The sequence below is a fragment of the Notamacropus eugenii genome, chromosome 6, assembly GCF_028372415.1.
Source record: "Notamacropus eugenii isolate mMacEug1 chromosome 6, mMacEug1.pri_v2, whole genome shotgun sequence".
NCBI lineage: Eukaryota > Metazoa > Chordata > Mammalia > Diprotodontia > Macropodidae > Notamacropus > Notamacropus eugenii.
In genome coordinates this window covers 53,941,636-53,954,046 of record NC_092877.1, presented here as the reverse complement: position 1 = coordinate 53,954,046, position 12,411 = coordinate 53,941,636, and the positions used below count along the sequence as shown (strand labels likewise).

At 41.5% G+C, this 12,411-nt stretch overlaps 1 protein-coding gene across 2 annotated transcripts in view; it reads right to left on the bottom strand.

The window, feature by feature from the left end:
• HGFAC (HGF activator) overlaps positions 1–12,411 on the bottom strand; it is a 54,749-nt gene continuing 42,338 nt past the window's right edge. For both annotated transcript variants that reach the window (XM_072620085.1, XM_072620086.1), the window contains 4 exons: positions 9,138–9,277; positions 6,038–6,178; positions 5,151–5,299; positions 1–335 (listed from right to left, as the gene is read on the bottom strand). In XM_072620085.1, the coding sequence (XP_072476186.1) occupies positions 147–335; positions 5,151–5,299; positions 6,038–6,178; positions 9,138–9,277 (619 nt within the window). In that variant the 3' untranslated portion in view covers positions 1–146. The remainder of the gene's footprint in view (positions 336–5,150; positions 5,300–6,037; positions 6,179–9,137; positions 9,278–12,411) is intronic.

The window sequence follows — 12,411 nt, the reverse complement described above, 5'->3', positions numbered from 1 at the left end:
TAACTTTCAAAAATGCTTTATTGTCAGAGCAAAGAATCCTTACAAAGGGTCAGCGTAGTCCAATGCAACCACACACTTATGATGATGAGTACATCCAGCGATGTCCCGAGGCAGAACAAGGCCAGGCAGATTCCTCATGGCTTACCTCAGGCATCTGTGGTAGTGGTTACTTTCTTGGGAGGCCGTATCTTGTCATTGATCCAGTCCACATAGTTGGTCACTCGCGTATAAACGCCCGGCTTGTTGAACCTGCCACAGCCATCACCCCAACTGATGATCCCGTAAAGGTAAGAAATCCCATTCTTTTCACAGGCCAGAGGCCCACCTGAGTCACCCTGTGTTGGTTAGAGACCAAGAGTAAATCATCTTAACTTCAGGGGATGATTACATTTCATATAGAAGGTTGGTAAAGATCAGCATAACTAGAGAGTCTATCAAGTGTTCTGGGTTCTAGTTCTTATTCTGCCTCTAACGATTCGGGTTGCCTCAATCTCACTCTTGCCTAAGATTTATTGAATTTCTATCCAGGATAAAAGTAAATGTATCCAGGTCCCTATTAGCATGAATAGTGAAGCCTCTGAAATAGTCTCATGTATTCAAATTTGTTATTTAAAGTTATAATTATGGAAATATAGTAATTGCTTCTAGTCTATTGGGGAAAAAAGCAATGTGAATTCAAATAATGTAACCACTTCAGAGGATTCATTATTTGCACTAATTGGGACCCAGATTGCTATATAACTCTAAACACACACACACAAACACACATATATGTATAGATGCTCATATACAACTCTCTCCCTCCATCATTCCCATACATCAGCCTAATAAACTCATTTACCCTGATTTCAAAGGCTTCCTCTTTTACAGAAAAATTGTATTTTAAAAGGTGAGCCTATTTAATCCAAAGGAATGAAGCTCTAAAGGTGGAATTTCAGTGGCCAATAGATGAAATACACAATTCTTTCCCTTCCTCATTTCCATGGAGGCAGGTCTTGCTTCAACATAAGAAAATTTTCTCAGCAAGTGAAACCATTCAAGAGTCATGTAGTATCAGCTCACATTTACATAGTCTTATTGTTCACAAAATAAATATTAATTATATTAATAATAATATAATAATATTCTTTTTATTTTGTAGGTGATGAAATTGAGAGACAGAGAGGGTAAGTAGTTTGCCCCACAGTGACACAGCTAGTGAGTGAATTCAGATTTGTTGAATTCACATTCATTTCTTCTGCTACCCAATGCTGCCTCTAACAAATCAAAAATAGAATGACTTGCCTCTTGAGGTAGTGAGTGGCTCATTAACAGAGGTGTTCAAGCAAAGGCTGGCCAATGACTACTTGGGAATGTTTCAGACAAGATTCATATGTTGGGGAGAGATCATGCTAGACAACTGCCAAGGTCCCTTTGAGCTCACTGACTCTATGATATTGTCATTCAATTCAGATGTACTTGTAATAGGAGATACTTAATCTACTAAGTGTATAGTCTGTGAAAACTTTGCAGTCCTGTTTCAATTATGTTTCCTATTCATGAAGCAAGAAGCCATGAAAATTTTGTCATTCTTTAATAGCCAAATAAAACCCCTGACTTCTATCATTCTAAACTCTGACCAGAAATATTGACCTAGCCCAGTGACTTGGAACCAAAAGTAATAACTGACTAACCTCTGGAGAGGCAGAAGGGGAGAGCATGACAAGTTCCAAAAGGAGAGTTGGGAGACCTGGGGTCTGGTATCTGCTCTCACACTAATTTGAGATGTGACCTTGGGTAAGTCACTGTACCTTACTGAGTCTCAACTTCCTCATCAGTAAATGAGGCAGTTTGAAGAAAATAAGCATTTATTAAGCACTTATTATGTGTCAGGCATCATATTACTTTGTGAATGTTATCTCATTTAATTTTTCACAACAATTCTGGGTTGTTGTTCTTATTCAGTCCTTTTTCGGTCATGTCTGACTCTTCATGATCCCATTTGGGATTTTCTTGGCAAAGATACTGGAGTGGTTTGCCATGTCCTTCTTCAGATCATTTTACATATGAGGAAACCGAGGCAAATTGGGTTAAGTGACTTGCCCAGGGTCACACAACTAGAAAGTGTCTGAGGCTGCATTTGAACTCGGGCCTTCCTGATCCAGGCCTAGTGTTCTATCTACTGCGTCACCAAGCTGCCAAGTTGGATTACACAACCACTGGGGTCCCATTCAGCCTTGCCATTCAAAGATATGAAGTGTCCTCTTCTAAAACCCCTTCCCCCAGGGGAAGGCAGGAAGAAAGCACTATGATCTCATGCTACCAGAATGGCCCTATGATCCCAGCAGGCTCTAAGGATGGAGAGGGCCCAGAATTCTAGAACACTTAGTAAACACTACATTCACTCTTTGGAGCTTAATGGGCCAAATCTGAAACAGGTGCTTTTGGGGGAGGGGGAGTGATGAACTATCAAGCAGCTCTTGGAGTCACAAGATGGAGTATTAGGTTAGTTTCCTGCTTAATGGAGCTCAGAAGGCTTAAACGGAGGCTCAAAACCTTGCTTTATTATGCACTATAATGGCATGTAATTGAATTGAACCTCCTTTCTTTGGAGCTCATCTCCCCAGAGGTTAATGACAACAGATTCAAAATTGAATAAATATCTTTGGATAGAGGCACGATGGGGTATGGGAATAAGAAGGATAATTCTGAATCCCAGCCCTGTCTCTCCCATATGAACCACAGCTGAGATTAGAACTAGAATGGCCTAAGGTTCTTTCCAGCTCTGGGACTCTTTCTGTATCCTAAGGCTCCTCCCAGCTCCAGCAATTCACTTTTTCTATCTTTCCAGTATGATGTTCCGTGTTCTAACATTAGTTCCCTCTTCTGTTAGTTCAGACTTCTCTAGACAAAGAGGATTTCTCTTCCTGGATATCTCATATGCATCTCAAATTTGACATTTCCAAAATGGAACCTGTTATCTTTCCCTCTTAACTATGCCTTCTCCAAATACCACTGTTTCCATTGAGAATGCCACCATCCTCCCAGGCACCCAGGTTCATGATCTTAGCCATCCTTGATTCTTCTCTCTCCCTCATCCCCCTGTATTCTATCCATTGCCAGGTCTTATAAATTCATCTTTCTCAACATCCCTCACAACCTGTCTTTCCACTCACTTGACCACCACCCTTATTCAGGCCATTGTCACCTCCTGCCTAGATTATGGTAATAGACTTTTAACTGGTCTCCTCGCTTCTAGTTCCTCTTTTCCCCAATCTGTCCTACATACAGAGTAACCAAAGTAAACTTCCTAAGGCATAAGTGTGATGATTTCACTTCTGATCAAGAAGCTTTATTAACTCTCTACTGTCTCTGGTTAGCCTAATCCAGCAGCAAGGTTCCGGCCTTTCATACTAACTCTCTACTCTTTTCATAGCATTCCCCTTCATAAACTCCATGTTCCATCCAAATAAAAGTACTAGCTGTTCTCTTAAATAGATACTCCCATTTCCCACCTTTATATGGATAATCACTATTCTTTTAGAATGATAAATTTAGAACTAGAGAGAGGTTTAAAAATTGTCTAGCTTAATTCCTTTGTTTTATAGAATAAACTGAGGCACCAAGAGCCCTAAATCACACAGCTAATAAGTAACACAATGAGCCCCCTAAACCAGGCTTCCTGTCCCCCAGGACAGTGCTCTTCTCACATGATTCTCCCCCTTTGCATTCATTAAGGGCTGCAAGGTATCATTTCATTTCGGACTCCCAATGATGCTCTGAAATAGGTGATCACATTAGCAAGTGTTTCAGGGAACACTGTGGGGAAGAGACAGAGGACCAAGAAGTTTTGATGGGGAAGGTGGTGGGCAAGCCTATGTGACTATGTGACTATTGTGACTATGTCAGAATCTCTGTGAAGCCAGAGAGAGAGAGAGAGACAGACAGACAGACAGACAGAGACAGACAGACAGACAGACAGAAAGAGAGAGAGAGAGACAGAGAGAGAGAGACAGAGAGAGAGAGAGAGAGAGAGGGAGAGAGAGAGAGAGAGAGAGAGAGAGAGAGAGTTACTCAGAGGGAAGAGAGACACAGAAGAAACAAACTCCATTAACTTAGGTATTTTTCCAAGAAGTAGCCAAGTTCAGCTCTGTCACAGAGATCATTTAGGATGAAACTGGGATGATGGAGAGCAGTTGGTGTGGAGGAAGGGAGAATGCTGGCATATGGAGACTTGAATGAAAAAGCAAGTAAGTTCAGTGGGGGAGCGGTAGGGAGGAGCAGACACGGAATCAGAGACTTTAGACCTGGAAAAAACCTTCCAGAGCACCTAAGTTAATCCCCCTCCTATTTCAGATGAGGAAAAAGTCTAAGGTACAGAAAGATTAAGAAATTTGCCCAAGGTCACACAGGCAATACGTAAAAGAGCAAGAGACTCTAAACTCAGGTCCTCTGGCTCTAAAGCCAGGAATTCTCCCATAATGCTATACTTCCCTTCTGTAAAAGAGAAAAGAAGGAGCTTGAGAAGGGTGTGGTTTAGGGCAATGGACAGTACAATGAGTGGTCTAGAGGCCATCACAGAGCTGCGATGCCTTTAGGACCACAGGGACTGGAAAGATCCTAGGATAGGATCATATTGAAATCAGAGGATTTCAATCTGAAAAACTCCTTGGAAATCATCCATTCCAGTTCTCCCCACCCTCTATCATAACTCTATCAAGATTAGGACACTAAAGTTTGGGACAGCTGGGTGGCTCAGTGGATAGAGTGCCAGGCCTGGAGTCAGAAAGACCTGAATTCAAATCTGGCCTGAGATATTTACTAGCTGTGTGACCATGGGCAAGTCACTTAATCCTGTTTGTCTCTGTTTCTTCATTCATAAAATGAACTGGAGAAGGAAATGTCAAACCACTTCAGCATCTTTGCCAAGAAAACCCCAAATGGGGTCATGAAGAGTCAGACATGACTGAAAAACAACTGAACAATACTAATGCCTAGATAGGGTAAATGACTTGCCCAAGGTCACACAGCTAAGGAGTTGAAGAGTCAGGATTCATTTTAAAGTCCCATAAAGTACCAATCCAGTCCTCTTTCCACTATAGCACACTGTCTCCCTCTCATTCCTTTGGCTGAAATAAAATAAATCGAGGATTACCCTCCCCAAGCCTTACCTGACAGGCATCTGACTTGCAGTCAAAGTAACCAGCACAGAACATGTTGGGAGTGATGTCTGCACCATAGACCTCCGGGCTGCTACATTTATGATTAGGAATGAGAGGGAGTAATGCTTCTCGTAAGTAGCTGGAGTAACCTGTGACATCTTTTAAGGAGAAACCAAGGGGAAAGTTTTCAGTTGGAGCCAGAATTGGGACAACCCTGGAACATGTAGGGGAGCACTGCCCCATGAGAGGATGCTACCCAGACCCTGGCTAGGAGCATCATTGCTTCCATCATCATGCAAGTCAGAAAAGGAAATGCTTAGCAGCTTGCTGGGGACTTCAGCATAGCCCATATACATACCTGATATTCTCAGAAAACTGCCTTGGACTTTTTACTTATGCTTAGTCAGTGGGCAGGGTGGTACTCAGATGGAGTGGCCTCTAACATCCCTTCATTCTCTGTCACCAGCTGGTATTACCGTCAATCAATATCAGGCCAGCCAGCCATGCCACAACTATCAATGGAACCCATAACTGACAGTCACAATGCTGATTGGCCACTTTGACAGCCAGTGATATGCATAGAAAGGAAAAGGCATGATCTCTTCCTCTACAATTATAAGTAGTAGGTGCTGTTGTCCAGTCATTTCAGTCAAATCTGATTCTTCATGACCCTATTTGGCTTTCTTGGCAAAGGTATGAGTGGTTTGCCATTTCATTCTCCAATTATAAGTAGCATCCCATAACTATTTCTGAGGCTTCCTTTAGCCCTGGTTGTAACATTAAGAACAATCTAACAGAAAGACCTGCAGCTCAGAGGAAACGTCCTCTGGTTTGGTGAGTCTGGACCAACAGAGAGATGAGCTAAGGGGCCCCAGTACAGTCATCAGGAGACTCACTCTCATACATGTGTCCCCATCCTGCAATCTGGCATTTGTGATTATCGGGAAAGGTGATGCCATTCTCCGGAAGGCAGATGGGCTGGACAAACTGGGACTTCGTAGCACAGCGGTCACCCTTCTTCTTCAGCCTAATCAGAGCTACAGGGAATTAGAGAAGGGGATCAGATTGACTATCACAGAGGCAAGAGTATTTCTGTCCATCGGGACTGGCTGTTAACTTTAAAGGGTCAAGAAACAATTCCTGGACTGTTTCTTTACTAGACTTAGCCCTTCACAGAAATGCAAGGACTTAAAACATTCCCCAAGGACTCTTGAGGCAAAATGCCTTCCAGGTTCAGAGAAAGAGCTATAGAGTAGGAATGCAGAATGAAGCAGACTATTTTCTCTTAAGTTATGTTTTGGTTTGGTTTGGTTTTTCTCATGGTTTCTCCCATTTGTTTTAATTCTTCTGTGCAACATGACTAATGTGAAAATTTGTTTAATAAGAATGTATGTGTAGAATCCATATGAGATTGCATGTTGTCTCAAGGAGGGAAGGGGGAAGGAGGGGGATAAAATTTAAAACTTATGGAAGTGATTGTAGAAAACAAATTAATTAATTAAATAAAAAAGAAACAATTCCTGGGACTCCATGGCCCTCTTGAAGAAAAAATAACAGTATAGGATCATAAACTTTAGAGGTCTGAATGACAATTTAGAAGCCCTCTAAAAGCAATCCCCTCATTTTACAGATGAGGAAACTGAGGCCTGGAGAGTTTAAGCATCATGGCCAACTTCACGTAGCTAGTGAGTAGCAAAACTCATTTCTAGGTCTTGTGGTTCCAAACTGAATGATCTCTTCCCCATGTCACAGCCCCAGAAGAATGGGGAGAAATTATCCACAGTAGTGTCAAAACAATCATAAATTCATTCCTCTTCTTTAGAACTCAGTTGGCCATATCACTCATCTGTTACGTACCATAATCAGAATCCCACCACCTATTCTGACCTGACTTAACCTCAGGCTCTTTGGGCCTTGCCATTGTCCCACTCATGGCCTTTTAGGACGTCTGGCCCTTTCCATCTGCCCATATACACTCCACAAACTTAACCTTCCTCTGTGTTCAGGCTCCCTTGATTATAGTTTGGGTCTCTGGAGAGCATGAACTGTTTGGTTTTTTTCCTATTTGTATCATTAGTGCTTAGTGCAATGCTTGACACATTGTCAATGCTTCATAAAAACTTTTTTTTGTTCACCTTACTCATATCATTCAGTATTATTTTCTGGAGGCAAGTCCTATCTTCCCACATAGACTAGATGTGCCATAGGATGGAGACACGGGAACTGCTGGGGAAATTTGTGAATTAAATTACTTCACTCAACATTGAAGACATTTATCAAGCCTGGGCTGTGTGCTCAGTCCTGCTCTAGGAGTCGAATGGGCATGAAAGACTTTCGACTGAATTCGTGCTTACCTTTTATTGGCAAGACTACAATTCACTCACATGAAAAGTTAAATAATACAAAAAAGTCATAGATTGGTGCCATGCGTGATGAGGCTGGGGATGAACACAGCTAAGAAATGCCAGAGCCATGCCCCAAGACCAGGGGTTTCTGTTTTTCCTTCTCTGATGCTCTTTGTGATACATGATCACAACAGCTAACATGGAGAGCTTACTGTATCTGGGGCAGCTTGGTGGTATAATGGACAGAGTGCTAAGCCTTGAGTCAGGAAGACCAGAGTTCAAATCCAGCCTCAGACACTGATTAGCTGTGTGACCCTGGACAAGTCACTTAACCCTGTTTGTCTCAGTTTTCCCATCTGTAAAATGAAGTAGAAAAAAATTTGCAAACTCAATATCAAAACTTCAGTATCTCTATCAAGAAAATCTTCCAAAAAGGGATCACAAAGAACCACACGACTGAAAACTAAACAATAACAAAAATGCCCAAGCACTGTACCAAGCTTTTTTAACAAATGTTATCTCATATCATCCTCACAGCCACTCTGCAAGGTAGGTGCTATTATTATCACCCCCATCGTATAGTCAAATCTGGACTCGGATCTTCCTGACTCCAGGTGCAGTGACCTATACACGATGCAGTCTTGCCTAATTACAGACTGGAGCAGGAAGTATATAAAGACCCCCTTGACTCAAGAGGCCCTTAGCTCTGTTACAAAAGAGGCAGTGTGGATGTGGTCCAGAAGGTTAGTTTTCACGTCTGTGAAATGGTGATCTTGAGCAAAATCTTTAATGTTTTCAACTTGAAATGAAGGCATCAGCCTATATGACTTCAAAGGTGGCTTCTATTTCTGACGCTGTAACAATGAGTTGTTAACCTGTATTTTCCACACCAGGGAGTTCCTTCCCCACGCTGATGAAATCACAAAACAAGGTAAAAAATAATTCTTGCTCTGGGCTTGGAGTCAGAATACCACGGTTGGAATCCTAGTTCTTCTACACTCGCTATGACACGAAATCACTTAATCACTCTGAGACTTGATTTTCTCATCTGTAAAATGGGGGTCACTATTATTGCCTGAATTGGTATTCAAGCCTACGTGATCTTTTTTGAAATCCAGTGTTATTTCCCCTAAACCAAAGACACTACAGAATGTTATAAGTGAAAAGCTGGCCATCATGTAAGGGATTTGTTTTTGACCACAGTAGCTCCCAAAGACCATCCACAAAGGTGTGACCTTCTTCAATGGCAGAAGCATCCATACTGATGACAAGGTGAATCTTTCAGATTTGGAGAGATGTATATTACTATAGCTGGCACCCTGTGTCTGTTGTCCAGTGTCCTGGTGTAGATTCTATTGTCTCTTTCGCAAAATTCTAACTCGAGTTCCTGATCTCCCAATCTTTCCTGATTCCTAAACTGAGGTTCACTCCCTGTGATGCATTTCTATGGAAGATTCTGGCACCTGTCTGTTTCTTTCCATTTTAACTGAGTTCTCCTGCCTTGACCTTTGGCTCCCCTGACTGGATATACTTACCAATCTCCTTCTTTCTCACCAAACTCCCTGCCTCAGCCCGCCTTGGTCAGCCCTGGTCTGTGGACACCCAAGGCTGGGCCTGATATCTGGTGCAGAGGAAACTTGAATACACTCACCAAGGTCGTGATTGCTGGGGCTGAAGACAGAGTACAATGGATACAGGATGTACTTCTCAATTTGAAACGATTGGGTCACATCTGTGGATGTGTTGAAGAAATGCTGGCCCAGGACAACTGTGACACTTGACTTGGGTGGGCTAGAAAACACAGAATAACAATAATGAAGAACTAGCATTCATTTATAGTTTCAAACCTTTTTTCCTACCCATCATCTGATTTTAGATGTGAGAGGGAGGCAGGGCAAGTGTTAACAAATGCATTTTTTTCAGAGAGAAAAAAAGTATGAGGTTGAGACAGACTTTGAACTCAGGTCTCCTGATTACAAAGCCAGGGGTTTCACTGTGCCATGTTTACAGATCACAGAGAGCTGTGCATCTAGATCTTTTATCTTAATCGTTTGAGAATGGGTACTGTGGGGATCAAAATACATAGATTCTCATCCACACTAGCCCCCTGGGAAGGCAGGACAAGCACAAAGCTGCACTCTCCAGAACCCAGGACCCTGCCCATGAAGGGCTTAGTAAAACCTTCCAACACAAGTTCACAGATACTTGGGACTCAGACCACTGAATGTCAGAACTGGACAGAACCCCAGAACCCACATACAGAGTCAGACCTGGTTGGAGCCATAGAGCATAGAATGTCAGAGCTGAGAAGGACCTTTTAGAATTTAGAACATAGAAAGTAAGCAGAACCAGGAAGATGGTAGACATGATGGTGCACAACGACTACAAACAGATAAAGAGTGAGAACAGTCTGAACGCTGCAAAATTATGAACAAAAACCTTGACCCTAAAGGAGAAATGGGAGAAGTCACCTCCCACCAGCCCTTTGCTGGGGTGGGAGTGGGGATCCACAGTTGTGGAACATTGCATAAAATATCATTTTCAAAAATATATTAAACTAAGACCCTGAAGTTGGGGGACCGGAGCAAAGATAAAGCAAGGTGAAGCCATCAACAGTCAGGATTTTCTTTCTCAACCACCAAAAATGCAAGGAGAGATGCTCCTCTCTGACATAAATATTCCAGGAATCTTGATAACTGGGCAGGCAACAAGAGGTGGGAATGAAGACTGCCATCTTTACATGCAGAGAAAATGCCTCCCCTGCCCTAGACTGGAGTTATGACCAATGCCTCCATCCCGAGCTCAACCTCTTTAATCCAAAACACTCTGGTTCCAGAGATGGGTCCTATGTGGATCTTGGAGACAGAGCCAGGACCAGGGTGGGAAAGCTGTGGTCTGTAAGTTATTGTAAGGCAGATTTTGCTCGATAGAGAGAATGCTTTCTTTTTAAAATTTTATTGATGCTTTTAAAGTTTTTTTATAACAAACTTAACTCTGAATGTTTTCCTTCCTTCCCCTCTCCCTTCTTTTGTAGCAAAGGAACAAAGGTTAAACCAAACTAACGAGCGTATCTACCATATTTAAAATGAAATGCACCATTCCATACCCACAGTCCCCCTCCCCCACCTCTTTAACTAAAAAGACAAAGTTTATTTCTTCATTTCTTCTCCAAGGGACAAGAATTGGGCACTAAAACCACGCAGCATTCAGCTTCGTTGGAGTGATTAGAGCTAGACAGAAAAAACAAATGGAGGGTTTTTTTTGGTTCTGAATTTTAACAAACACTAAAATATAAAAATATTCTCACATACAAAACAGAACAGGAAGAGAATAACAGTAGCCAATAACATTAATATACTGTTTACCGTATGCCAGGCACTGGGCTGAGTTCTTTACAATTATTCAATCATTTAATAGATGACATTGCGAAGCCACAAGTCTCTTACATATAGCTTTCTTTCTTTGAAGTATATAATAAACTCAATATGTTACTATCAAAAACATATTGATTGGTTTTGTGGTATTTTTTCCTCTTCCTCTTTTTCTTTAATTCTTTTAAAATTTTTGTTATAGGGGACAGCTCATTGGGAAGGGCAGAGAAGAGAGATATAGGAAGAAATCGAGGCAATGGAAAAACCAAAAATATAAATAAAGATCAATTTTTTAAAATGATAGTATAGGATATTAGAACTAAAAAGGGTCTTGGAATATAGAATATCAGAGATGGAAAGGACCTTAAGAATATGGAATGTAGACTATCGGAGCTAGAAGGAACTTCAAATCCTCCACCCACAGGAAAAAAATATAGCAACCATGAGATTGATCATATTTCAACAGTACTTTGAGGCTTGTAAAGAACTTTCTCATACGAACCTTGTGAGATTGGTGATACAAGTATAATTATTCCCATTTTTCATATAAGGAAACTGAGTTTCAAAGAGGTAAAAGGACACCTACAAAACCCCACAGCAAATAAACAAACCACCAGTAGATTACTGAGTCAGAGCTATAGGGGATCTTTTAGACCATTAAATCTAACCACCTTGTTTTGAAAAGAGACAATTAGTGACCACACTAGACTAGAACCCTGGTTTCCTGACTCCCCAGCAGAGCGCTATTAGTTCAGTGGAGGGAAGATCACTCCCACACCATGATCAATGCAAGCACTTGCTTCATGGAATCAATCAGTGATGTGCTGGTAGACTGGTTTTAACAACCAGTTTTCCAAAAAAAAAAATGTATACACACTTTTAATTTTCATTAGTAACATTTTCTCCACCACTTTCTTAAGCCCTTAGTCCAACAAAACAGTAAACTGAACCCTGATTTTTAGAACTTGCCAATTTCTGAGGTGTAAATGCTCACATTGAAAATTTAACAATCAGTTCTTCGGAACCCACAGGAGTTGGTTCTAGCACACCCCTCTCCTCAGATTTCTGACAGATACTGAACTCCAGGGCCCAGTATAATTCTGTAGACTATGACTGTGGGCAGTGTGACTTTGCCACCATGTGGCTATGCTCAAGAACTACAATTTTTCCCGAGTCCTTTTTGGGGATGTACTGTAGGACATGGTTCCCTTCCTTTTGCTGTGCCTCTGGAAACATGAATACCAGGAGACTCCCACCACCCTCACCCTTCCCTCAATTCCTAAAGATTACACTTTCTAGGGTTCTTTTCAACACACTGATATCCATATGAATATCAAAGCTATACAGAATCTTTTAGACCATCAAATCCAACCACCTTGTTTTGAAGACAATTAGTATCCACTTTGGAACATCTCCCAGCAATGAAGTACATCATGATCCAATTCACCCTAAGGCCTATTCATGAACATAAGATCATCAAATCACAGAATCTTTGCTCTGAAAGGAATCCCTAAGAACATTTAGTCTACAAAAGCCAAGTAGAGGTTGACATTG